Source organism: Panthera pardus, unplaced genomic scaffold (assembly GCF_024362965.1).
Source record: "Panthera pardus isolate Hobbes unplaced genomic scaffold, ASM2436296v1 HiC_scaffold_11, whole genome shotgun sequence".
NCBI lineage: Eukaryota > Metazoa > Chordata > Mammalia > Carnivora > Felidae > Panthera > Panthera pardus.
Window position 1 is genome coordinate 12830063 of NW_026526666.1, and position 27980 is coordinate 12858042.

A 27980-nucleotide genomic window follows, 5' to 3' on the forward strand; every position below is an offset into this window, starting at 1 on the left:
AACCATCATTTGTGGAGCGTCTGCTGGGGGCTAAACTCTTTACATAAGCAACTTAACCCTCACAACAGCCTGTGAAGTATCCTCATTTTGCACATGAGGGCACCGAGGTCCAGAGAGCTGAATTAATTCACCTCCTACCCAGCAGGGATTTAGGTCCCAGCCTGGCTGGCTTCAAAACACCCAGGTCACCCTCAGGCTGAGACATGGATGGCTCAAGTTCTAGAAGCCCTAGGCCAAACCAGCCCTGCTTTATGTGTCATCCCCAGAGCTCACTAAGGTCACTTCCCTCCCAGACCATGCCCTGCAGCTCTGGGTAGGCCCCCAGTCTTAAACCATACCTAGCAGGACCACCCTGATGGCTGTCAGAACTTCCATCACAAGGCTACAGGCCTAGAGACAGAAAGTTCTAAGCAAGAAGGTCCCAGCAGGAGCCTCCCTGGGACTGGAGCCCCTTTGCATCTAAGGCTCCTGGTCTGCCCCAGTCTGGGGCTCAAGGAATCATTGTTTGGAGCCATGATTCTGACAGAGATCCAGATGCCAGAACTCCCAGGGGCATGGGGCTGTAATGTGGCCATGAGCACCCTGGACCCCCTCACATCCACCATCTGAGCAGAGGGTAGGCTGGGCTTCCCCTACCCTTTCTTCCAAAAGCAAAGGCCTTTCTCTTTTGCCCACACCCCAGGGTGCCAGGGCGCCGAGAGCTGGACTCCCATTTTCAGACTTCCGTGGCCCATCCGGCCCTGTTAAGGTCTGTGAGGAGACCGGTTTTGTGAGTGGCTGGCCTTTCCCTAGGGCAGCAGCACAGCCCAGAGCCTTCCCTGCCCGGCCCTGGAGGGGAGGGGAGCCTAGAGGGCCGGCTCTGCAGTTCTGCCCGTTTCCTGGGGCTCCTTGGCAGGAAACCAACCCAGTGAGTTTCAGCTACACTGCGGCCCATACCTGCTGCATTCCCTTGCGAAGCCAAAGCTTTGGCAGGGTAAGAGGGAGGTGGGGAGGCAGAGCTGGAGGAGGGGGCGAATGGGCGCGAGAGGGGGTCTGCAAATTCTGTCTGGCAGCTTCGTAAAAATAGCAACACATCTCCCGCGGGGCTGGATCCCTCCTCGGACCCGGGATGGCTGCTATCGATTGTTTCCTCCTCGCCTACTTCATTCTGTTGGCAGGAGCCTCTCCCGACCGCCCCTCAACTTCTGTCCCCCTTCCCCGGGCCCGGCAGCACCCAGCTGAGCTCTCCACGAGGTTCTGGTTCGTAAGCTGGGTTCTGCCCAAAGCATGGGTGTTTTCCTCGCAGGGTGGGGGCCGAGGCCGGGGGAGGGGGGGAGGGGGGCGCAACTCAGCGGCCACCTGCTCGGCTCTGGCCCCCGCCGGCCCCTTTAATTCGAGTTCGCAGCCGGGCCAGGTGCGGCGCTGCGTGGCGCGGTGCGGCGCGGTGCGGCTGCGGGCGGCGGCCGGGCGCTCCGTACGCGCCGCCCGCGGGACTGCAGAGCCGGCTCCCGGCTGGCCGCCCGCACCCCGCCGCCGCCGCCGCCGCCCGCCGCCGCCGTGTCACGGCGCTCGCGGTCAGCCAGGAACATGGAGGCCCCGGGTGCCCAGCGCGAAGGGTAAATGGGTGTCGGGGCGGTGGGCTACGCGGGCCGCTTCCCCTGCCCGGGCTGCGGCGCGCAGAGGGGCTGCGGGGCACCGGCGGCGCAGCCCGCAGCGCGGCAGCCTCGGGCTGAGTCCGGCCCGGGCGGGGGGTGAGGGGGGGGGGGGCGCTGGCGCCCTGCGGAAGGAGAGGGCACGGAATGGGCTCGGGACCCTTGGGCTGCGCGCGGCGCGGGCGGTGGGCGCAGCGAGGCGCGCGGGCGGGTGATGGGAAGTGCAGCTGACAGCAGAACCGGGTCTGGCCGATAGCGCCGGTCGGTCGGACCCGAGCCACTTGGGACGCCGGCCTGCATTCCCCTCTCCGGCTCCAAATCAAAACGGCTTTGCGGCGGGGCAAGGCTTTTCCGCTTTCCGGGGGCCGTGCGCTGCGGCGGAGCCCCCGCGCTTAGGAGGAAGGGGAGGTCTGGGGCAGCACCCTACTCCCCACCCCCAGAGTTCGGGCTCCCTTGTTTTCGGGTGGAGATGGACCCCAGGGGCGAGAGAGCCGGGTTGCGTTCGGGCCCGCGGGAGCCGGGCAGGAAGGGGTTAAGGCGGCGCTCGCAGCGGCGGCCGGCCGGTGGGTCCGGTCCGCAGGCGCGGAACCGAGCGCGGGGCGCGCCTGGCGGAATCCCGGCCGGAGTCCGGGCGGTGGGGAGAGGGCCCAGACCCCTCCCCGCCCTGGGGGCGGCGGGATTGGGCCGGCAGGGGGCCAGCCCGGAAGCCGGCTTCCTCCAGGCTCCCCCTCTTGCCGCTGCCAAGCCGCCTCGCAGCCGGGCTGGCCGGGCGTTCGTTCTGCGCTCCCTGCCGAGACGGGAGGGATTTTCTCTTGGGGAGAGATCGGTGGTCGGGCGCCTGCCCAGATCAAATGCCACCCTGCTCGGAGGGAAGCCTGCAACCTAGGCATCCCCGAGGGAGAGTAAGTCCTGGGACCAAGCCAGCCAGCTTTTGTAGAATCGACCTTTCCGTGTGAGGAATCTCCCTAGATGGGCTTTGAAGGAGTGCGTGTTGGGGAGGGGGGGAGGGGTTCTTCCTCCTCCAGGACCCGGTCGAGGTCAGAGCTTACAGTCCGGCTGCCGTGGAGGAAGCCCTCCCCTTGGGAGATGCTGTGTTCAGACCTAGGGGCTGGAGGGCTTGGCCCAGAGTCCCTCCAGATGGCTGCTGAGGACCAAGGGAGATCTGTGGCTCTGCCCTGGGAGGCCCCTAGAGGAGGCAGGCCCAGCGGAGCCTGAAAGCTTGTTCCCTGAGAGAAAAAATGCTTCCAGCTGATGGAAGCCCGCCCCGGAGGAGGCTGGGAGGCTGAGGGGTAGCTCTCAGGTGTGACACCAGCATGGAAGGTGGGCACGGAAGGCAAAGCCGCCAGAGCCCTCCTAAATCTTGGCATCAGCTACCCAAGAGCCACGGTTCCACCTTTCTGCTGTTTTTTCCAGGCAACGTCACACCTCCTGAGGACAGCCAGGAGGACTCTGGCTTTTGCTGAACTTTGCATCTTGCCTGCTTCCTTCCAAAGGCTCCAGACCCAAGTTCGGCTGCCCTGGAGTCCTGCGTGTCCCTGGCCAGGCCCTCCACTGCCCCTCCAGGCCAGCCCAGTTCTGGAGCTCACCTCCAGGACCTGGAGCCTGCCCTCCTGCCCAGAATGACTCACCATTATTTCTCGCTCAAGTGAGAAGGCGTGATGGGCAGCCGGGCTGCCTATTTGTGTATCTAGGATTCCCACAGTATCTGATCAGCTCTGCGAGGAAGAGAGCTTCAGGTTCCTGCCTTGCCAGGTAAATCAGTCTATTCTTTAATAACAGCCATGCGTAGAGTCATTGGAGTGGGGGCGATGCGGGAGACCCAGGCCCCAGATCCACCACTGTGAATAGCTCCCCGAGCGCAGGTGTCTGCAAGACACGAGTTCAGTGCCTGGGAGAGGGCTCCCTTCCGGCCTCTAGTATGGGCTTGTGCTCCATGAAGCCCGTGCGGTGCAGAGGGGACCCGTACCAGCCACCTTCCCCCAGTGCAGGGCAGTCCGGAGCTTTCTTGAGAGCCTGCCACCTGCTTTCCTCTGATCCCCAGCCAGGTTACAAGGTGAAAGTAAGTTCTGCTTTTTGGTGGTGGTGGTGGTGGTGGTGATATTTCTGAACTCTTGGCTGAGAGGTAGGAGACAAGGAGCAGCAACCGAGGTCGGGCTGCCGATGCCGAGTGGTCTCATGTCCTTAACTGCCTCTGTCTTTCAGCCAAGCGAGGCTGTCTCTCCAGCTCTCAGAGAGCCTACGGGCTCTCCTGCAGGAACCCAGGCCAATGCTTCTGTGTTTCCTGGGGCCATAAGCGGTACCCTGAGCTCCCTGCCGCCAGGCAGCTGGAAGGCATAGTGTGAGGCCCTTCTCTCAGCCCCAATTATGACAGTGGCCACCGGAGAGCCAGCGGACGAGGCTGCTGCCCTCCCCGGGCACCCGCAGGACACCTATGACCCCGAGGCAGACCACGAGTGCTGTGAGAGGGTGGTGATCAACATCTCGGGGCTGCGGTTCGAGACCCAGCTGAAGACCTTAGCCCAGTTTCCAGAGACCCTCTTAGGGGACCCAAAGAAGCGGATGAGGTACTTTGACCCCCTCCGAAATGAGTACTTTTTCGATCGGAACCGCCCCAGCTTTGATGCCATCTTGTACTATTACCAGTCTGGGGGCCGGCTGAGGCGACCTGTGAACGTCCCCTTAGATATATTCTCTGAGGAGATTCGGTTTTATGAGCTGGGAGAAGAAGCCATGGAAATGTTTCGGGAAGATGAAGGCTATATCAAAGAGGAAGAGCGTCCTCTGCCCGAAAATGAGTTTCAGAGGCAGGTGTGGCTCCTCTTTGAATACCCAGAGAGCTCGGGGCCTGCCCGGATTATAGCTATCGTGTCTGTCATGGTGATCCTGATCTCGATCGTCAGCTTCTGCCTGGAAACACTGCCCATCTTCCGGGATGAGAACGAGGACATGCATGGCGGCGGGGTGACCTTCCACACCTATTCCAACAGCACCATCGGGTACCAGCAGTCGACCTCCTTCACTGACCCTTTCTTCATCGTAGAGACCCTCTGCATCATCTGGTTCTCCTTTGAATTCTTGGTGAGGTTCTTTGCCTGTCCCAGCAAGGCCGGCTTCTTCACCAACATCATGAACATCATCGACATCGTGGCCATCATCCCCTACTTCATCACCCTGGGGACAGAGCTGGCCGAGAAGCCGGAGGATGCCCAGCAGGGCCAGCAGGCCATGTCGCTGGCCATCCTCCGTGTCATCCGGTTGGTAAGAGTCTTTAGGATTTTCAAGTTGTCTCGACACTCCAAAGGTCTCCAGATTCTAGGTCAGACCCTCAAAGCCAGCATGAGAGAATTGGGCCTCCTGATATTCTTCCTCTTCATCGGGGTCATCCTTTTCTCTAGTGCTGTCTATTTCGCAGAGGCCGATGAGCGAGACTCCCAGTTCCCCAGCATCCCGGATGCCTTCTGGTGGGCAGTCGTCTCCATGACAACCGTAGGCTATGGAGACATGGTTCCAACTACCATCGGGGGAAAGATCGTGGGCTCCCTCTGCGCGATTGCAGGTGTGTTAACCATTGCCTTACCGGTCCCCGTCATCGTGTCCAACTTCAACTACTTCTACCACCGGGAGACAGAGGGAGAGGAGCAGGCCCAGTACCTGCAAGTGACGAGCTGTCCAAAGATCCCATCCTCCCCTGACCTAAAGAAAAGTAGAAGTGCCTCTACCATTAGTAAGTCTGATTACATGGAGATCCAGGAGGGGGTAAACAACAGTAACGAGGACTTTAGAGAGGAAAACTTGAAAACGGCCAACTGCACTTTGGCTAATACAAACTATGTGAATATTACCAAAATGTTAACTGATGTCTGATGGAAACCCATTACCATACTCGCAGCTCCATGGAACTAATGCAGATCTTGCGTAATAGCCTGCATTGTAGTCAGTGTGTTCTACAGTGTGTATCTGGTTCTGCATGGAAAGCAATCGTCGTGCAAGTGACTTTTTGATCTTTTGATTTTGGATTTAGAGCACAGAGTATCTGTCCATGGCTTTCATGCAAATCTTCATCGCCGGCTTAGGGGTTTCCAAACAGGGGGGTCACCCATGGAGCCAGAATTTCAGAAGGACACGTTGGGGCCACCTCATATCAAATACATAACCCACCGCCTCAATGCCACCTTCCCTTCCAAGTTAGATGCACACGGCACCTGGGAGATGCACCCCTCCCCCACCCCAGCCTCCAGGTCCCCGGCACCATCATCCCATATGAGCCCACCTCCCCCTTCACAGAGGAAAACCATGGTGGCTTAGCTTTAAAGCGCCGGTAATTGTGCAAAAGGTCATTCCCATTTTTGCACCGAAAAGCACGCACAGGCTTGTGTATTGGAATTACTTTCTGTGTCACGGGCTGGGCTTTGTGAGTTGCAGTTGCCAAGTGGATGGTCTGGAGGCTTGTGTTTCGTAACGGAAAATGCTGCATTTGGTTTTTCTCTGCAGTGTGGATGTGAGGGAACCCCAGGGGGGAGGGACGGTGAGTATGGCCGAATGTGAGTTGTCAAGTTTCACATTTGCTCTTAGGCCTATGGGGAGAAGCTAGCAAGCCAAGGGACCTCTCGGCTTCAGATCTCACCATTTTTGCAGGCTTCAGGGTCACACAACACGTCTGATTTCTTCGTTACACTGGAGTTTGCAGACATCTGCTTTCCTAGTGCCGTGCCAGCGGCACTGACACCGCAGTGAAATTACCAGTGATGCGATAGAGCTGCATGGGTGTTTCTTGCATGAATCTCAATATTTAAAACACAGGAGATAACCTATTTTCTTAGTAGCCTACACAGTATTCATATTTAGAGTATTAATAGCCCCAGAGTGGCATTGAACTAGGGTTTTTCCCCCCCATCGGAGGACAAAAGCCCTCAATCAGGAGAAAAAAAAAAAAAAGAGACTGTTTGGCACGGGGAACCAAAACTTCTGGCTCTCCAGCCCACTCCATCCCTGTTCTTCCAAGCTGGGGCACAGACCTCTGCGAAGCCAGAAAAGTGAGCAGGGAACACAGCGCCTGAACACCTCACATAACTGCACCTTAGGAATTAACCTGGTCATGGGCATGACTCTATAGCTGACCAGGGCATCTGGTCCCGAGGACAGGCGGATTTGTGGATCCAGTGTATATAAATATATATTGAGTATCTCTTTCATGAGTTCCTCTACCTAGCTAGCTATAGGAAAAAAAAAAAATTGCATTTGAACCTTGTATAAGCTTATGCAATATTTTGGACACAGGGCAATTTATGCATGTGTTTGACTATGTGCACTAGAGTATGTATGTATATACTATGTATTATATACATACATACATACGTGTGTGCATATGTTTGTGCACACACGCACACACACACACACACACATATTCATTCTCTGGAGTTCAGGTTCAGGAGCAAATCCACTGCTTGGTGGGTTGGTTGTCTGAGAGGCCTAATGGGTTAATTTCTCTCATCGGTAACCCGACTGGGCCTGGGTTTGCTGCCATTGCCTCAGACACTCCAGTTTCACGGATTCTTCGATGTTACAGTTGTCTCTCTGCCCTCCATGTGCTGCAGCTTCAGTTTCCCGGGGCTGAAGCTTGTCTTACCGAGTGCACAAGGGCCCACGGCCCTCCCAGCTCCAGCTGCCCTGGGCCAGACCCGCCCCAGGCCTTGTCTCTACAGCACATCATGTTAAATCATCTCTGTTGTCATCTTTCCCCGCCCTCTTTGGTCTTTATTGTCACTTGGCTCTGCATCAGTCACTTTAAATGAACCTTTCCCTAAAGACCCAGAACGGATTGCCTGCTTCAGAGCAAGGACACCAGGAGGAGGGCTTCTGGGGACCCGAGATGCCACAAGTCTGGACTTGAAAGGGAGCTTGCTCTACGTGGAAATTTCTGAAGTCCAGGACCAAGGCATGGAGACCCTAGATGACCCACAGTCGTCATGTGGATTGCCAGGCTCAAACTCTCTCCTCATTGAACTGGCAACCAAGGGGGTGGATAGAGACTCATTCCCCACCCCCAGGACAGACTGAGAGTGAATGAGCACCGCACGGCCTAAAGGTAGAGTTCAGGCTGGCCCTGGAATGGGTTGAGGTGGGGAGGCTTTCGCCTCACAGACTGGGCTTCTTCCTTTCAACATAATGGCTCAGATTTCCCAAACACAGTGAGTTGTGCGGTCGGGCTGCCCAGTCGTGGCTCCAGCCCTAGCCTCGCTGTTGGCTATTGAGCACCTACAGTTACCTGGGGGGAGTGGGGCACCAGCTCAGGGTGCTAGGCCCAGGGTGCTCATTAGTTCCTGGTCACCCACGTCCCCGGGTATCTGCAGGACACCCCATGCCCAGCGCAAAGCCTCTATGCTTCTCTTCCTCTCCTTCATGGGAGGTGGTGCTGAATTCCCAAGACATGGGGTGGGGAGGACACAGACCTAGGGGAACAGATGGTAAAACAGTCCATACCTAAGGCCTCCGTCAGGGGGTAGTTCTTTTATCCCAGCGTCTTTGACCTGGGACCATAAAATATTCACAGGTGCAGGCACACACACGTGCACGCCCACCCCCAAATCGATAGATACACTGTTGCCACACACAAACGCAAGATGCACACGCACCAACTAATGAAAAGGGCACACACAGGTGATACACAGCTACACCCGTATCCAAAGCGTGCACATTCGGCACAGACCTGGAACGCACTCACCAACACAGAACACAACACAAAAGACCAACACACGCCATGTGCAAAGACCTACCCGCAACTCAGATGCAAAATGCATAAAAACCATACGGACATGATGGGTATGGATGTGAAATATACCAAGGACACTTTATGTTGTTTATGCCCACAAAATGCACACAAACTCGGTTTATACCCACAATGCAGTTACTCACACGAGGCACAGAAGATACAGCACACACACCCAAGCACATCCACTCATGATTCACAGGGAGCGTGCACATATACTCAGATCCATTTCTCTGCCCCCAGAGCTACAAATTAATAGACACAAACAAAAGATGAAATTGCATCACTTTTCCCTAGCCTGCATCTGTGCCTCTCAGTAGCCTTCAAGAAGCCTCTTCCCCTACCCTCTTCTCTTTCTCCCACCTCCAGATTTCAGAGAAGTAACCCCCAGGTTTGAAGCAGAGAGATGGGCCCCCGTTGTCAAGCAGAACTCTGATTAAGACTGGGAGTCTCAGAGGGCTTCTACTTATTCACCTTCCTCCCACGAGAAACATGGGTGTGGAAGGACCTGGGACAGCCAGAAGCCTAACACCTTCACCATGACCTTTCCTTGGGAGCAAGTCCACACGGGCAGCCCCCTAGCCCGGGCTCCCCTGCTCCCAACCCCTAGGCTGTCTACATTCAGCTCCATTCTCTTGAAAGCAGTTGATGACTCAAGAAACTGCAGGGACCTGGGCCCAAAACCAGAGTGAAGATGCCCCTCAACATCCACAGACCTTCCCGTCCTTCCATCCCCCAGTGGCTTTGTCAGGAGTGGGTCAGAAAGTCGAGACCAGACGTAGACTTGTCTCTTAAAATGAACCGCTTTTCCTTGCTTGTGGCATCTCACTTGCTCCTGGGCATCAGCCCAGTGGGGTCAACTCCTGAGTCCCTTCTGTAGGTGTTCAATCCCAGGCATGCTCCTTTCCTTTGCTGGGCCCCTGCCCGGATGCCCTGCCTCCCATCCGATGGCCACGCCTTGAGGAAACGCACACAATTAGTGTGCTTTAAGTAAAACACGATTAAGGACGTGAACCTCATGCTGCACAAGCAAACAGCAGTTTTTTAGAAGGCCTGATTTTTATCCTATATTCTAAGTCCACGTTTGAATGCTTTGTGAGACTCCCCACTGTCTGGATTGCGCCCCAAGCTGCTGCTTCCCACCGCTAGGACTAGCTGAGAGCTGGGTGCTTTTTAGCAAAGGCTCCACCTCAAATGGAAGTTGGGAATGGAAGTCAGGTGTCAGGCTCAGGCATCTTAGTCTCTACTCCTGTGGCCGTCCCTTGTCCCTTTCCTCCGAATGACAGAGGAAGCAACAGCACCAGGGAATGGATGGGGGGAGGGCTTCAAATTTGCACACTTGGTGCAATATGCTGGCTCTTTCCCGTATTCCCAAGTCAGGGCAGCAATTTCCCCCTTAGCTTCAGCAGGTGTCTCCGTGAGCTCAAATCTTCAAGAAAGTTGGAGTTTGCAGGAGGCTAAAGAGAAAGAAGTCCAGGAAAGGTGGGGGAGATGGTCAGGAAGACAAGGTCAAATTTCAGAGTAAACTTTGCAGGAGCTGAACTTAACTAAGGACATAATTAAGGCTCTCTGCTTCCCGAAGCTTCTGTGGTGTTTGACACACTGTCTTCCTTCCTCTCTGCTTCTCTCTGTCTGTCTCAGCTGGACTTCTGAAGATAGACAAGGCCTGTCAACAGGAGGTTAACTTTTTGGAAGGGGCCCCCAGGGAGTGTGGCTCTAGACTCCATTGGCTTGATGTGGAAAGGGCTCCGTGAAAGCTTTGTTGGCCTGAACCCCAGCCTGAGCGCTCATGCAGCTGCTTCATGTGAGGAGGGTTGCAGGACTGGCTTGTCTTATCTGCTGTCCCTGGATCTCTCATCCCATTGTAGTGAGGACTTTGGCCACCTTACTTCGTCATAGTTAGCCGTAAAATATCAGTGCGAACTCACGCTGAGAGAGGGCAGTGCTCTCCGAAGAAGTCTCCAGCTGGGGGTTTAGTGCAGCCCACAGTAGTGGTGAAAAAAGGGGGAGGCTGACTTTCCCCAAAGGAGACTAGAGGACAGTTTGCATATCGCATAGCCCCCATGGCAGATAGGAGGAGCATGGTGCTTTGAATGGCTTACCCAGGAGTTGGGATGGTGAGCTCTGCCCAAGCTCTGGCTCTTCTAGGTCCCATTATCATAACAGCCCCCATCTGGGTGATGGCTGCCTGGTCTGAGAGGCTGGTCCACGTGGGCTATAATGCCGGGGGTGCTCCTTGGCTATACAGTGGGGGTTCCCCAGCCTTGGCAAAGTGTCCACCGCCAGGCTTGAACTCATGACCTTAACCCCGAACGTCATTAGCCACCTGAGCTAACCTAGCAGAGCGCTGGATGCTGGGAGGTGTCCACATGGCTAGTGTGACCATCATCTGTATCTTCAGTGTCTTCCCTTGTTGAGACCAGCTCTTTGTCCTCATCAAAGCAGCAAGCAGGATGTGAAGGGTCCTCTATAAGCTGGGATGGGTTTCTTCTTCAAACTAATCCGGTTCGCTTTTCCTTTCTTTCTGCTTCCCTTCCCACCAAAGCTCAGTTCCATCTCTCATGGTTTGTGTTTTAAAATATTTTTAACGAGGAAAAGTGCAATAAAATAAATGGCGACTGTTTTCTTTAGCAATAGCTATTTCAAAACCACATTCTCAGGACTGAAAAGTGATAGTACTTGGATTATCAGATAATGCCCTTGGCTTCTGAGCGTTGTTAGTTCACTGTCTGTGGTTCCCTCTTCTTCCCGTGTGTTCACGTGGCTCCTGTCCTCTGAGGCCCTGACCCTCCTTTGGAATGTAAACTTATGCAGAGGTGCAAGTATGCACAAGGAACCCCCCCCCCACCACCACCACCAAAGGCTTTCTTTGTCTCTCTCTTTCTCATGTGTACTTCCCTCTCTGTTCCTCTCTCCCTCCTTCCTCCCCTTGTCTGTTAGCTCTCACATGTCATTTTCACAACCTGTAGGTACTGAAACCTTGAGTTTGAAGTGACCTCACGGCAGCCCATCTCGTTGACTCTCAATCTGGTGGGGTGTAATGGAACCCTGCAGGAAAGCACTTACCAATAGATAAGAATAAAGCATCCTGAGCCATTACAGAAGATCATTTCCATGCACTAAAAGCCATTACTTGATCCATTTGTCTTGCCTCCTCCCCTCCCCAGGGGGAAGGATGCTGGGGGAATGTGGCCTGGAGGTTCGTACCTGGGATGGGTAGCCTGGGCAGATTTGGGGAGTTGCCCTCTGGCTGTCCTTCTAAATAAGCTGATTTGCTTAACCAAAGGGACTGCGTGGGGTGGAGGTCTACAGGGACAGGAAGTGGGTGCTTAGGGCATGACAGTAGAGAAGCAAAGGCCCCCCCAACCCACTACTGTGTGCACTTGCACAAATATTTGCACACATAACTGGGGACTTCAGAAGAGACCCTCTCTGCTGAAGAAAAATCTGTGAGGTTAAATATCCACACTGGACAATCAACCCCAGGGTCCCATTCCATGGCTTCTCAATCCACCTTTCTCTCTACACGTGTAATACAGCAAAACCTCAGTAAACTGATGGGGAAATCCTCAGGGAAGGGGGCGGCTTGGCTGCTTTACAGTTATGGTTGTTCATGTGTGGGAACCTTCGCTATTGAAAAAAAAAAAAGAAAGAAAGAAAGAAACCCATTTCCTAAGTAGGTTAGTATAAACTTTCCTGCCTTAGCAAGTAGAGTGTTTGAAGACGACAGAAGACCTTGCATTGCTCAGGGTCAACGCCGTAAACCTCAGTGCTCATCGTACAGAAATACAGGCGGAGGAGACCAAAGAGATAGGCTGAATGTATGCTGGCCACGAGGCGTACCCAGAAGTTGACCATGTGGGCACGTCCTGGCTCAGCAGAGAATGCCCTGGCTGTCATTTGCGTCTTTCTACCGTAAGTGTAGTAAGAAAACATAATTCTTGTGTTAATCGAGGTTTGGGTTAATTGGTCCTGAGTTATCAGAGGTTTTCCATATATACATATATCTGTGTGTATATATGTATAGTATATGTATATATGTATACCATTGTTTTGAAAATTATACAGTGACCGATCCCCTTAGCTTCACTAATGTGGAATACGTTTGGCAATCCAAGGAATAAACTGCGTTTCTTTGAATTTTTAAATGACCTTCCTTTGCATTCTTGCCACCTCCCCAGTTCAGCTCTCTTTCTTCTGCGTAGGAACCTCTCTAGAAGGCACTTCTTTCATAACAAATGATCGGGCTCCAGGATCACCTCTTTCCTTTCCCTCCCAGGTGGCTGCCTGACTCAGGGATAAAAGGGAAGTCTGATCTAAGGGCCAGGTGCTTTATCCTTTGTTCTGCCTGCCCTGGTTGGCTGTAACCTCACCACGGAAGCCAAAAAAGTTATTCCAGAATTTTTGGCTCTTAGGGGTGGGAGCCCGATGACGCAGCGGCACAGGACTGATCTGTTAGGCTTTCCCTTTGTCATGGGTGGCATCCTAGGCTTGAATTTTGACAGATCTACAAGTAATGGTGTTGATAAAGATCTAAAGAACCCCTCTGCCCCTTGGAAGGCAAGTTGTGTGATGACCAATAGAACTAACAAACTCACCCTGTCGTTCTGACCAAGTGTAAGTTGCAGGTTTGGGCAGGAGAGCAGCTATAATTCAGTTGCCTCTTTGGAGAAGCAGCTGGCTCTGAGCTGAACCACGCTCTCATTCTCCATCTTCCCTGGCAACACCTTAGATGCACGGTAGAGAGCTCTGCTTCACGTCCTGCAGTCTACCCGGACGAGGGTGGGTGGAAGGGATTCCCCACTGCTACCTGGGATAACTGAGGAAGTGTGGGGGTGCCTGCCACCTCCCTCTGCTCACAGCAGCCCTCCAGTCCGGCCACACTGGCCACGATCATGTGGTAGAAGCCCATAACCCAGACTTAGCCTGACGAGCGGTCAACGGGGCCAGTCAAGGCAGCCTGTCTGGATGGCCACTTCTTACGTTGAGTGAACCCTAGCGTGGAAACAGATGAAACGCTTTGTGCTCCTCTGCACGCCTAAAATAGTCAGGTATGTTCCAGATGAGTTCGCAGCTGAGAACTCCCCGCATCATTCCAGTGACGGATGCACAGGGCGGGTGTGGTTACATAATACCGTGCACAGCTGCTGCAACATCTAGATAGTTGAGGGCAGCATCGACGTGGCTGTGTGCTAGGACCTTCAGTCGCTACCCAGAGGACTCAATCCCGTGTCTCTTCTCAGTCCTTGTGAGAGGCTCCAAGCCCTGCTTCTCCCTGAAAAGGATTCCCTAGACACTGGCTGCCTTGTTTGTACAAGGGCGGCTAGAGAAAGCGAGAGGTAGGGCTGGGAGGGAGGGAATATCCAGGGCCTCGGTTTGCTACTAAGCAGTTTCCGCGTCTGCTGCTGACGTTATTGCCTCTTTTGCTTGTGAAGTGCAGGGCAAGGACTGTGACCTGCCAGGTAGGGCTGGAAAAGAGCAAACAGCTGCAGGCTAGGAAATGGGAGAGAAGAGCAAGAGTGGCCTGGCTGCCTGGCTGGCGTTGGCGAGGGTGAGTGTCAGCTCTGGAGGGTCTGAACATGCTCTGTGCTTGCCCCAGTTCTGCCTTCACGTGGGATCCGACGACCCAGTTTCCTTTTGTTGTCGTGCTTGGATGATTCCTTCATTTGAAGGGCCCCAGGAAGCTGGAAAGTCCCATGATCGAGCTCCAGCCTGCTGAGCAAACAATGCCCTGGCCAAATTGGCCTCTGCCTGGGTTTCTGCATTCCTGCACCCCTCTCTCCGCTGAGGGTAATCTTGGAACAGTCGGAATTAATGGTGCCAGCCATCAAGGAGGATTCTCTCCTTTTCAGCAGGGACGCATCTGTAAGGCTCATGGGTGCAGGATGCTTTTTCTAGACCTGTGTGCTTGTGTGCTGATATAGGCTGTCTCTGGAGATTTTATATATTACACACATATGTATATAAAATGTGGAAATGGCCGCTCACTTAGGCTCATGCAGCACAGACTCTAATTAGGGTTTGCTCTGGCTTCCTTCCTGCTCATACATGACTCCGCAGCTGCCCTCCCGTGTTCTGTCTCTGATAATTGCTGTAAACTCAAAAAGCAGAGGCAGATAAATAAGCCTCCCTGGGATCAATAGGAGAAGGAACTCCAAGGCTGATGGTAAAGCTTCGTAAGGATGATGCCGAAAGGGAACCGGGGTCTCCATGGTGATAAGAGGCTGGGGACCAATGGGAGTTGAAGGCGGAGCAGGACTTGTGGGGAAGACTCATGGGAGTCGGGAGGCATTTAACTAGTTGTTTGCTTCATGAAAATTTAGACACCAGCTGTAACTGCATCGCACAAGATATATAGGTATTATCATTCTTGCTGACATATTCTGGAAGCTTTCGGCCCCTCCAACACTGCCCCACCCCAGACTTCTGCAGCTGAGAGTTCCTGTGTCAGTAGGGTCTGATATTTGTACATAGGTTATACATATGTGTGTACATACATGCCTCGATGAACATTGTCTGTCCCCCTGATCATGGGTGTACATAGACCTCATAGAGCGCCACCGTCTTTTGTAACTATCAACACAAGTAAATAGGTATATAAATATATATATTACTGAGGATTTATTTTAACATCATTCTGTGTGAAATGAAAACATAAAATAAAATTTTTGACAGACACGGATTGTCTCCACCTTCTTTCTTGCTTGACCGGATTATCATCCCTACGACATGCACGCGAGCTTGCCCCGCCGTCACTCTGGTTTCTGCAACTGTGAGGTCCCTGCCAGAGACCAGGGCAGGATAGGCGAGGGCTCTCCTGGGTGCATCAGGGGCCACCTGGGCCATGTGCCCATTTGCCCTTGCCTGAGGGCTCAGTGCACACAAAGCAGAGAATGTGGATGGGACACTGGGTGGGGGGTTGCGATCTCCTCTCACATTATATGCGTGTTTCTTGCATCTTCTGTGGATCTGGGGCATGGGTGGGTAAGGGGGACCCTGTTCGAAAACCAAGAGCAGTCAGACCCCCTCATTTAGCTCCAGCTGCACCCACCTTTGAGGGCCCAGTTCTCAAACCCCCTCCCACTTCTGCCCATTCCTGCTGGTGCCCAGGGGTCTGGATCAACCGTGCTGTCAGCACTCAAGTGAGGAGACCATCTACCTTTGCCTGCCCAGGAGGAGAGGCCTGGTTCTCTAGCAACTCACTGATGCAGTGACACCTCCTTGGAAAAGATTTGATACACACATGCGCGTGCACACACACACACACACACACACACACACACACACACACACTCACTGCGGAGACTCGTCTGTCTGATTGTTTCTAAGGGCGAATCTAGTCCATAGCTGGACTGCCCAGCATTCAGATGGCTCAAGAGGAGCCAAGGTGTGGGGTAAGAGAAGCCCTTACATTCAATCACCAGCAAGCACACTCCACTCTGCCCCTAGTGTCTTGTTAATGATGTCCCCTTCACGGTCTCTGCCATACTCCCCCACTGGGAAACTGACCCACCAAAGCAGCTGGCCCCCCAACCCTGCTCGCACCTGCACAAGGTGCTGTTTCTGGGTAGCACGTACTGAGGTGACAAGGGAGAGCATGATAGATGAGAGCCTTTGAGGACAGCTGCTGGGGCAGGGGCATTTCCTCCGGCATGGGATGGGAACTGTGAAGGATGCGGAAGAGCTCTAGGTTTCTCCGAACAGCCCCAAGCAGACTAATGATGACTAATAGGGCTCCTTGCCCCCAAAGAAATAGGAAACTGAATCGGGCTCCCAAGGTCCAGTCCCTCCTGCTAGTTTCTCCTGTGACACGTGGCACTCCCACCTCTTTCCCCTAAAGAGCAGAGGGATGGGAGCCGGAGAGAGTTTTGTCTGGCCCTGACTGTTTAGATTTTGTTAGACAAATATATCAAGGGGAAAAGGGAAAGGGGCTGGGGATGTGTACAAGCTACAACGCCAAGGTCCCACTTCTCTTCTCCATTTGTGGCAAGGGCGACCGAGCTAGTTCAAGTGTAGGCCACCGGTGCCACTTGAGCACGCTGGACCCTTCCCTGCCTGGCCTGGGGTGCCTGCCCTGTGCCCTGTGCACCACAGATCTAGACCAGACCCTGCTCCCAGGACATCTTTCCATTAATCTCTGCCCTGTGCTGCAGCTGTGCTTGGGCCTCAGACCTGAAGTTTCCCAGGCTGGTTTAGCACAGCAGTGGGGAAAAGACCTCATATTCTGATGTGAAATCAGTGCTATTTAAATGACATGCAAATGAGGCAAGTCTGCATCTCTTTGACCAGAGGATCATTGGACATTTCCGAACCTGTCAGCTCTGATTATCTCTCCCTTTTGTCCCTTTAGACCACCCCTCACACCCGTCCCTCTCGTAGGTCAGTAAGAAACACACCCACAAGTGATTGGCTTATCAGGGAAAGATCAAGGCTTTGGGGCCCGTACCTATTCCAGACTGGACACTAGGCAGGGCTCCACGCTTATTGTGAGAAGGAAAATCTTCCACCTGCATGGAGATTTCTATTCCATGGAAAATCAGCCTCTTCCCAGTCCTGTTATTTTTTTTAATTTTTTAATGTTTATTTATTTTTGAGAGAGAGAGAGACAGACGCAAGTCGGGGAGGGGCAGAGACAGAGGGTGACACAGAATCCAAAGCAGGCTTCAGGCTCTGAGCTGGCAGCGCAGAGCCCAATATGGGGCTCGGATCCATGAACCGTGAGATCATGACCCGAGCCAAAGATGAACACTTAACCGACTGAGCCACCCAGGCGCCCCTTCCCAGGTCTGTTCTGATGAACACTTACACTCTTTTCACTGATCATTTGGGGACCTAGCAACAGCCATGTGAGAAGTAAAACCACAGCCATTGTGCTCTGGTGGCTTCTGGCACTTTCTCTCTCCCAAGCATCTTTAAGTGTTTTGTTAATCTCTGAATCCCCAGCATCTGAGACAGTGCCAGGCACAATAAATATTCATTGAGTCAATGACTATTTACATCACATCATCACAATGGTGGCCAAGATATCCATGCCATTGAGACAGCAAAGATACAGCCATGTTTCGGGCTCCCTTACTTCTGTGTTTCTCTCTGGTCCTAGAAGAGACCTCTAATCTCCACTTCTGGGGTCAGACTGACCTTTAGGTACAGGTGGTCCGAATCACGATGCAAATGGTCTGCAGTCAGGGTGCCATGCACCTCCTAATGTCCTGTCCACAGCACACATTCTCACAGAGCCCAGAGAAGTTGCCCTCCAAAGCCTGCCTGGCACCACAGCAGCCCCAGGGCCACGCCTTTCCCATTTCCCAAGGGCCGAGAATCTAAAGGGTTCCTACAGGCTTCCCAAATTCTAAGACTGAGGAGACCTTGGCACCTTAGAAAATGTTGGGCCTTGGAGTCAGGGTTGGGTTACACACACACACACCCACACCTCTGTGAGGTCTTTGTCACTATCTCAATTTTCAGATGAGGAAACTGAGGCTCAGAGAGGCAAAGTAATTGCCCAAGCTCACAAAGCCAGTACGAGGCAAATCTAGGACTCAGACCCAAGACAGCTGGAAGCCATCAAAACCTGGCCTAACGCCCTTGATATGACACCACAGCCCCCCTGGTGGGGTCAACTCCAGCTGGGGTCTTACAATGACATTGCAGCAAAAATCACCAAGGGCTCCAGCGCTGTCCCCTGAACCTCTGATCTCTGGGAGCCTCCAGGAAAATAAAGGAATGAAGCATACTGGGGAAGAGTCAGGAAGTCTCGGGATTAGAAGGTGCAGTGGACTGGGATCACCCTCCTCAGGTATTTTTGTCAATGGGATTCACGAGGCTGCGAGGTGTGAATGAGCAAAATCGCTATATTAAAAGTTCCTGAAAAAGCTTTCCTCCTCTGAGCCTCAGCTCCTGATCTAGAAAAAGGAGGAAGCCTAGGGGGTCTGCAACCCTCCCCCAGCCTTCGTCTCCAGTTTACATTTTCTGGTCAGAAGGTGGCCAAAGGGATTGCCTTCACCCTGCTTTTCCTCCTCCTCTTTCCTCCATCCTCCCCTCCCCCCACAGCCTTACCTGTCTCCTCATTTATAAAGCAGGGATGGGAATCAGGGATACATTCTCTTCACAGGGCAGCCATGAGGATGAAATGCGTATTGGAACGAGCCTAGTACGATGCCTGGTACACAGTAAGTGCTCAATAAGTAATACCTTCCACTCTCGGGGGCATGGGGGGGTGGGGGGAAGTGGCCCAGGAAGCAAGGAGCCTCAGCTCTGGACTGGCAGGTCAGCCTCAGAATCCCAGTGCTGGTTTCTGTCTGGGTAATGGAGCTCGCTGAGTCCCAACGTCCTCATCTATAAGATGGGGTGATAGCACCCACCTTGCGGAACTGTGGGGATAAGAGCCTTATGCGAAACCCTTGCCAGGGAGCCTGACAGGGAATCAGTATTTAACAGACGCTGCCCAATGCTGGGGCCTCCTTGCTGCTCATCAACTCAGTGAATATTTGCAGAGCCTGATATGGGCCTGGTACTATGCTAGGTTCTGAGGATCTAAGGTAAATAAGATGTCCTTCTTGTGCCAAAAATATCTCATGGTAAGACCGCTCCTCCCCTCAGAAGGGAAAGGTGGAGGAAAAATTAAATTGGGGAAGGGAAGGAGATGAAGCTGTAATAGAATATGAATAGGCTCTTGATCGATGCTTGCAGAATGCATTCAGAACGAATGAATGATTCCATGAATAGATAATAAAAGCAAATGTTCATATGGCACCACTCTGTGCCAGCCCCTGTTCTAAGCACTGTACATATATTAACTGGTTTAATCCTTGTGACTACCCTGGGTGGTAGACGCTAATTATCCCCGTTTTATGTACAAGGGAACTGAGGCTTAGGGAAGCTTTCATAACGTGCAAGGTCAGGATCTGAACCCAGGCCTTGTGGCTCCAAAGCCCATGCTGCTAAGTCTCCCCCCCCCCTTTTTTTTTAATATTTATTTAGCTTTTGGGAGAGTGCAAACAGGGGAGGGGCAGAGAGAGGGGAACAGAGGATCCAAAGCAGGCTCTGCGCTGAACCTGACGCGGGGGCCGAACTCACGAACCGTGAAATCATGACCTGAGCCGAAGTCGGACGCTCAACCGACTGAGCCACCCAGGCGCCTCTAAGTCTCCCTCTTATTCATGATCTAGACTCCAGAGCAATTTTTCAGCTATTGAGCCTTATGATACATCTAGGTGCTGGCCGGCCCCACAGGCATTATCATCTCCAGTTTACAGAGGAGGAAACCAAGGCACGGAAAGGATAGTGACTTTTCAAGGACACCCAGCTGGAAGCAAAAGGGAACCCACACCTATTGTCACCAAGAGTGAGGTGAGGGGTGAGAAGGTCAAGGGTGATAATATCCTGGATTGTCAGATCTAGAAAAGGCGCTGGGGTCAACTAGACCAAATGCTTCGTTTTATAGATGAGAAGACTGAGGCCCAGAGAGGGACAGCCTTTTCCCTAAGGCTACACAGCAAATTGGTAACTGGAATGCTAGTTGGCCAACTGCCAAGCGAGCCAAGTGCCCCACATTTTTCTTCAAAAGATGTCAAGAGCCATGACATTTGGCAAGGGAGATGCACACAAAGTCAGGTAGCATGAATGAAGCCCCTACCCTCCTCCAATACCTCCCTTGATTTTATGAGGAATGCAAAGAACTGAACGCCCTTCCTTGCTAGTCTGAGAATGAATATACATCAATAAACCGATTAGTGAGAGCTCCTGCTCTCATGGGGTTGAGGAGATTAGAGTGATGGTAGGGGGCTCTTGTGCACTGGGTCATCAAGGAGGGTCTCTTGGATAAGGTGGTATCTAGGCAGAGACCTCAAGGAAGCCAGGGAAGTGGTCATGCAGATTGATGTGGGAAGAGCATTTCAGGCTCAGGGCATGGCAGGGCCAGAGTGCTCCAGGCAGGAGAGGGCATGCCTTGGAGGCCAGGGCAGGGGAAGCCAGCAACACACGAAGCCAGAAAGCTTGGGAATGGGGATTCGGTGGCGGCTTGCAGATCCCATAGGACCCTGTCATTACAGAAAGGACTCCGGAATCTATCCCAGGTAAGGTGGGAAGCCACAGGAGGCCTTTGAGCAGAGGGGGGAAGTGATTGGACATGTTTTTCTGTGATCACATCAGCTGCTGTGTGTAGAATTCATAGCGGGCAAAGATGGAGTCAGGAGGAGGACCAGCAAGAAGGTGCCGTGATAACACAGGTGAGAGAGGCTGGTAGCGTGGAGGGCTATGCAGCGGAGGGGCTGGGGAGAAGCAGGTGGATTCTGGAGCCCACCTAGGTAGCCAACCTATACATCCTATGTATGAGGATGGATGCAAAGAAACGTATGGCCAACTCGTCTTTGACAAAGCAGGAAGGAGTATCCGATGGAAAAAAGACAGTCTCTTCAGCAAGTGGTGCTGGGAAAACTGGACAGCGACATGCAAAACAATGAAACTAGACCACTTTCTTACTTTATACAAAAAATAATAAACTCAAAAAGGATGAAAGACCTAAATGTAAGACAGAAAACCATCAAAATCCTAGAGGAAAAAAACAGGCAACAACCTCTTTGACCTCGTCCTCAGCAACTTCTTACTAGACGTGTCTCTGGAGGCAAGGGAAACAAAGCAAAAATGAACTATTGGGATTTCATCAAGATAAAAAGCTTCTGTGCAGTGAAAAAAACAATCAACAAAACTAAAAGGCAACTGACAGAATGGGAGAAGATATTTGCAAATAACATCTCAGATAAAGGGGGTAGTATCCAAAATCTATAAAGAACTTATCAAACTCAACATCCCCAAAACAAATAATCCAGTAAAGCAATGGGCAAAAGGCATGTTTCCAAAGAAGACATCCATATGGCTAACAGACACTTGAAAAGATGCTCAACATCACTCATCATCAGGGAAATACAAATCAAAACCACGATGAGATACCACCTCACACCTGTCAGAATGGCTAACATTAACAACTCATGAAAAAACAGATGATGGTGAGGATGTGGAGAAAGGGGAACACTTTTGCAATGTTGGTGGGAATGCAAACTGGTGCAGCCACTCTGGAGAAGAGTATGGAGGTTCCTCAAAAAATTAAAAATAGAACTACCCTATGACCCAGCAATTGCACTACTAGGTATTTATCCAAAGGATACAAAAATGCTGATGCAAAGGGGCACATGTACCCCAATGTTTATAGCAGCACTATCGATAATAGCCAAAGTATGGAAAGAGCCCAAATGTCTATTGACTGATGACTGGATAAAGAAGATGTGGTATATATACAATGGAATATTACTCAGTGATCAAAAAGAATGAAATCTTGGGGCGCCTGGGTCGGTTGAGCATCTGACTTTGGCTCAGGTCATGTGAGTTCGAGCCCCGTGTCGGGCTCTGTGCTGACAGCCCAGAGCCTGGAGCCTGCTTCAGATTCTGTGTGTCCCTCTCTCTCTGCCCCTTCCCTGCTCACGCTCTGTCTCTCTCTCTCTCTCTCTCTCTCTCTCTCTCTCAAAAATGAATAAACATTAAAAAAAAACTTTTTTAAATTAAAAAAAAAGAATGAAATCTTGCCATTTGCAACAACGTGGATGGAACTAGAATGTATTATGCTAAGCTAAATAAGTCAGTCAAAGAAAGACAAATATCATATGACTTCACTCATATGTGGAATTTAAGAAACAAAGCAGATGAACATAGGGAAAGGAAGGAAAAATAAGATAAAAACAGAGAGGGATGCAAACCATAAGAGACTCTTAAATACAGAAAACCAACTGAGGGTTGCCAGAGGCGTTCTGGGTGGGGACTGGGCTAAAATGGGTGATGGGCATTAAGGAGGACACTTGGTGGGACAAGCACTGGGGGTTACATGTACATGATGAATCACTAAATTCTACTCTTGAAACCATTATTACACTGTAAGCTAACTAACTTGGATTTAAATTTAAAAATATATATATATAAGCAAGATGGAGCCAGCAGGACTCGCTGGTGTACCGAATGTGCAGTTGAGAAAAACTAAGGCATCCAAGATGACCACAAGCTTCTGGCCTGAGCTTCTGACACAACAGAGCCGCCCTTTCCCGCGAGCTAATCAGGAGACCACTTGCCCAGGTGCTCATTTAAGAGTCTGCACCTTCTAGCCCTGCCCCTTCCCTAGAGTCCTAGCTACGGGCAGCCAGGCGCTGTTGAGGGGGCCCTTCTTAGCCACGGATGGAACCACAGTAGTGCCTCTCATAAGACACCCCATTGTCCCATCTCCATCCAACCACAAAGCCTCCGCTCTCTCAGAGGCAAACGCTGGCCCGTCCTGGGAGCCAAGGGCCAGAGCCCAAGTAGGGTCAGAGCCCAGATGGTCAGCCAGGCCTGGCCCTGATTTAATTATGAGATCAATGTGACCAGCTGCCCTGCCAGCAGGAGTGCCCCTGGGTCTCAGCTTGGCCAGCCCCTGGGGCACGGCTCCTGGGCTTGTCAGAGGGAGTTAGCCTCACTCGCCACTCCCTGGGTCCCGTCCAGCAGGCCTGGCTGGCCCCACCACTGGCCACCCAGAGCGTGAGAAGAGTGCAGGTCAGGCCAGCCCGAGGCCATGGGGTTTGGGGAGCAGAGCCTACTGGGGCCCTGACTGATATGGAGGGTGGGGTGGGATAGCACTGAGTGCTTTCTTCCGGCTCCTTCCCCCAGGGTTTCCATTTCAACAGGACAGCAGTGAGCCCCTGTCACCCGCCACCCCCCCACCCCGCTCCCAGACAACAGTTCTCATTACTCCAGGACACCCTTACAATGCAGCTGTGATGTGCCCTGTATCCTTTATCTCTTCATAGTATTCAATACCTATAAAACCTATAAGGTAGGTATTACTGTCCTGTTTTAACAGATGGAGAAACTGAGGCTCAAAGAGTTTCATGTAGCTAAGAAAGTGATGCATAGAGCCTTAGACCCAGATATGTCTGATGCTGTGAGCTGTGTTTTTTTCTCCATGACACATCACACGTCCATGGCGGGGGTTTCAGGTGTGAAAGCCAGTTAGTTGCCCTGACAAGTTCACCTCAGTTCCTTCTCCTGGAAAATGAAGGGCTTAAATATGATTTCCTACAGGCCCAGAGGGTTAATCCTTAGATATTTCTATGAGGAACAGTATGGTTGTGATGTTTTCTGAGTCTATGGACAAAGGGCCTTCACTTACATGGGCCCTCCAAGGTCCCTTCTTTTCATTCTAGACCAGTATTCACTTTCTTACCGAATGTTGTGTTCTTATAAAATATTTGTCTTAAAGACCCCCCTCCTCTATCCTCCTCGCCCCTAGCCTCCCCAAAATTGAATAAGCTTCAGGCTCCACAAAATAGGATCTGCCTTGGGAGTCAGACCAAACTAGACTCAAATACATTTATAAGCTGTGCGATTCTGGGAAAGTTGCTTAACCTCTCTGGAATTGAGCCATTTCCTCTGTAAGGCATTGTGAGTGTTCACTGGCTCAAAGCAGGGGCCCCAATACTGCTAGATTTCCTCTGTTCCTTCTGGTTGTACAGAGCCAGGTACAGATCCAAGTCCAATCTTCCTCAAGGTGGGAAATGTAGGAAGGACACTGGCTTCAGCCAGTCATTTGCACATCTTTGGAGAACTGGCTTATGAGACTCCGTCCCCGCCCTCACCTCAAGAGTGGCTCCAATTTAGTCCCTGGCCAGTGTGTCTTTCCTCTGGGCCCCGGTGTTCCCCACTGGTTCTCAGAATACAAGCCACTCTAGTGCATCCTTCCTCTGCGGGCTGCCGGGACGTGGGGGTGAGCGTGACCCTAGCCTCCGCACACAGCCCTCCATTTCTATCAGGCTGCACAGTGATCCCCCTTATCCACAGGGGGTGCGTTCTAAGACCCCCAGTGGATGTCTGAACCCATGGATAGCACGAAACCATACGGACATTGTTGTGGTTTTTTTTTCAATACATTCGTACTTGTGATAAAGTTTAACTTAGAAATTAGGCACACTAAGAGATGAACAACAATAACCAATAATAAACTAGAGTATCTGTAGCAATATACTGTGACAAAAGTTACGTGGATGTGGTCTCTCTCCCTCAAAATATCCTATTGTGCTGTACTCACCCTTCTTGCGATGATGTGAGGTGACAAAGGGCCTACATGATGTGATGGAGTAAGGTAAATGACACAGGCATTGTGACTTAGCTTTAGGCTACCGTTGACCTTACAATATGTCAGAAGGATCGTCTGCTTCCGGACCACAGCTGACCAAGGGTAACTAAAACCACGGAAAGCAAAAACATGGATAAGGGAGGGGCCACTGCACAGTCTTCCTCTCATCTGCACCTGACAATGACACCGAGGTGGATATTCTTATACCCCTTTGGCAGATGAGAAAACTGGGGCTCAGAGACAAAAAAAAACCTTTCAAGTTCATGCTGCTGGTTGGACAAGATAACTGGTTGGAAGAAGAGCTGTTCAAAGCACTTTCCTACCCTGATGTGTCATCGCCATCCTGGGAGGCAGGAAGAGGAGACGCACGGGGACCTCATGTGTTCCCTGACCTGCCAAGGTCACCAAGCAGCAGGTATGAGAGCCAGGCCCAGAACTAGGCCCCGGATTCTTGACCTGTTGCCCATATCTGCCCTCCCAGGCTTGATGGTCTTGGGGTTAGCCATAGAGGGATTCGACCCAACAGCCTTACTGCCAAGAGCGATGCAGGCCCCAGGCCCAGATCAGAAAGTATAGTGACAATAGCAATAACATGCATGACAGGCACTGTGTTGGGTGCATGACAGGCACTGTGTTGGGTGCTTTACATACACTATTACGATTCTCCCAGCCCGCCTCTCAATGGAGGTATCATCACTTCCTTTTCACAGATGGCAGACTGAGGCTCAGAAAGAGTAAGTGACCCGCCCACGGTGACAAGGCCCAAAGGTGTTGAGACTGGAACCCGGAGCCGCTGGATGAACCCTCGCCAGGAACACTGTTCTGTTTTCAGCTTTACTGGCACCATCCCAGGTCCTTCCTAAATGGCCCCCTTCTAGGCCAGGCTCCTGGTGTCCTTGGTGTCTGCACTCTATTATCTTCTGAGCATCTGTCGCAATCTGCGATTCATTTCATTTCTTTATTCCCCTGTTTATTTGCTGACTCTCCATCAGAATGTAAGCCCCAAGAGTCCCGACACCATGTCTGTCTGGTTTTACCGCAGAATCACCAGAATGGAGCTTAGCGCCCAGCAGATGCCCACCATGTACTGAATGAATGAATGAATGAATGAATGAATGAAGACTCTCAGCACCAGCCCACAAGACCATGGCCAAAGTTCAGGGAGTCTGACTGAGCTTGGGCGTGTGAAGAGGAAGCTCTCCTTGGTCTAGTGTGGTTGAAAGAGCATGGATTTTGGAGTTAGCCCCTTCCTGGCTCAACATTTGAGAGTAACCTCAACATTTACTCTCTATGTGACCTTGGGCAGGCTATAGGTTTTCTCATTGATTAGATGGGAACAGTAATACTCTCAAGGACTGCTGTGAAGATTCACTGATCTTAGAGAATGAGAACCCAGAATGGATCCTGGCATATCTAGCCTCCAGTATGAGCAGCTCCCTTCCCCCTCCCTGCTAACGACAGGCCTCGGGACTCCAGGCTGGGAAGGGTCCAGAACTCCACTTGCATTAAGAGCCGGGCCTCAGAGCCTGTTACTCCCCACCCCGTGCATGCAGCAGCCAATTTCAAACTATGTAAATATGCCAGACTGCCTCCTCAGCAAGGGGACAGCTATACTTAGTGCAATTTGCATGTATTTTAAGCTGACTTGTTCCAGGCAAAGAAGCCGATTCATGAATTTAATAACATTCATAGATTCCCAGAATGTCAGCTCTGGGAGAGACGTCAGAGACCAGGCAGCCCAGCCCCTCACTGGGCAGAGGAAGATGCCTGGGGCAGTAATGTGTTCAAGGTCATGCCTCCGGGGTGACATCAGCCCCTCGGCCTCTGATTCCAAGCCCAGAGCCGTCTGTATTTCACTGCGTCCCCTCCCAGCACACGTCCACGCAAGGTATGAATTTGCAGCCTTCGGACCCTGGTGCAACCTGGACCTCCTTAACTCAAGGGGGGCAGTCGGCCCTCCAGGACTGCCCTGCAGGCAGGGGTGAGGGTGTGGGTGTGGTCAGCGGCACGCTGGGACTGGCTGTGTGCGGAGGGCAATCTAGTGGGTGCCCAGTCCCTGCTTCCTTTCCTGCCAGGGCACCGAGGGACCCATAGAATGAAGTCTTGTGAGCGTTCCCATTAACAGCCCATTAAGACAAGGCATTAGGTCATCCAGGGAATTACCTAGAGCATCCTTTTAACTCTAATCACCAGTGATTGCCTCTGCCTGGCCGGCCAGCCTTCTCTCTTCTTCTGGAAACTGCGCACTTCTCTGCTTTATGGGAATGGTGCCCCCTCCCCGGCCTCTGGCGCGTCTGTCAAACACAGGGCTCTCGGGCCTTGCCACACGGCTGGCCATGTGATCCAGCCCCAATCTGGTCGGTGGTTCAGGGGTGGTCATGTGACTCAGACAGTCGTTTTGAGGAGTGTGACGCGCTCAGGGCGAGGTAGTGTTGCTTTCTCCTCTGAAGGTGGCCTCCCCGGGCCTGACAGCAGCTGGTTTTGCCACCACAAGGAGATAACCTGCCTGAGAAAGGAGTCCACACAATGGAAAAGAGGACTCGAGACGGACAGACAGTATGCTGACGCCATTGTCCACATGCCTGGCTCCAGGTGAGCCCGAAGCCCAGCTCAGTTCAGCTATTATTCCCAGTTTTTCAAGCTAATTTGGGTTGGCTTTCTTCATTTTCATTATTAGCCTCTAATTGTAGAGATCAGGAGGCCAAGGCTCAGCGTGGTCAAGGAGTTTCACCAGGATCACATAATAACTACATGTTGGACGTGGTCTCCAAGTGAAGTAGAGTGACTCCAAATGCACCAATAAAAACGTCTGGTGTGGATGATGATGATGAAGATTGCTCCCAATTATTGAGCACTTACCGTGTGTGTTAGGCACCATGCTAAGCACTTCAGCCATGTCAAATACTCCTCCCAACAACCTTGAACTTTTACAGCTGAGGAAACTGAGGCTCAGAGCACTTATAGAACTTGCCCAACTAGTAAGGGGAAGCTGGACTGGCCCTCACCTTGGCACTGTCACCCCTTACTCCCGTATTCTAGATGATGTGGGCATGGGCTGTGTTCATGCTTCTCAGACTCGTCCTAAATGTAGTGACTCTACTCTCATCCTCTCAGCTTTTGTCTTTCTTTAAAAAAAAAAAAAAAAGTTTGGGGCTCCCAGTTGGCTCAGTCAGTCAAGCCTCTGACTTCAGCTCAGGTCATGATCTCGCAGTTGGTGAGTTCGGGGCCCACATCGGGCTCGGTGCTGACAGCTCGGAGCCTGGAACCTGCCTCGGGGTCTGTGTCTGCCTCTCTCTCTCTGCCCCTCCCCCGCTCATGTCCTGTCTCTCTCTGTCTCTCAAAAAATAAAGATTAAACAATTTTTTTTAATAAAAGTAAAAATAAAGTTTATTTAAGAGAGAGAGAGTGCGAGTGAACATGAGTGGGGAAGGAG

The 27980-nt window shown here is 52.1% G+C and overlaps 1 protein-coding gene across 5 annotated transcripts; it reads left to right on the forward strand.

Moving 5' to 3' along the window:
- Positions 1-857: 857 nt before the first annotated feature.
- On the forward strand, positions 858-12545 carry KCNA2 (potassium voltage-gated channel subfamily A member 2). 5 transcript variants are annotated; one of them, XM_019457802.2, is made up of 3 exons: positions 858-973; positions 3045-3383; positions 3834-12545. In XM_019457802.2, exon 3 carries the CDS (start codon positions 3996-3998, stop codon positions 5493-5495), a length of 1500 nt encoding a protein of 499 aa, XP_019313347.1. In that variant the 5' UTR covers positions 858-973; positions 3045-3383; positions 3834-3995; the 3' UTR covers positions 5496-12545. The 5 variants fall into 5 exon arrangements, with proteins under 5 accessions (XP_019313347.1, XP_053747322.1, XP_019313344.1 ...); XM_053891347.1 differs by lacking the exon at positions 858-973 and adding an exon at positions 1078-1239; XM_019457799.2 differs by lacking the exon at positions 858-973 and adding an exon at positions 1460-1595.
- The last annotated feature ends 15435 nt before the right edge of the window (positions 12546-27980 follow it).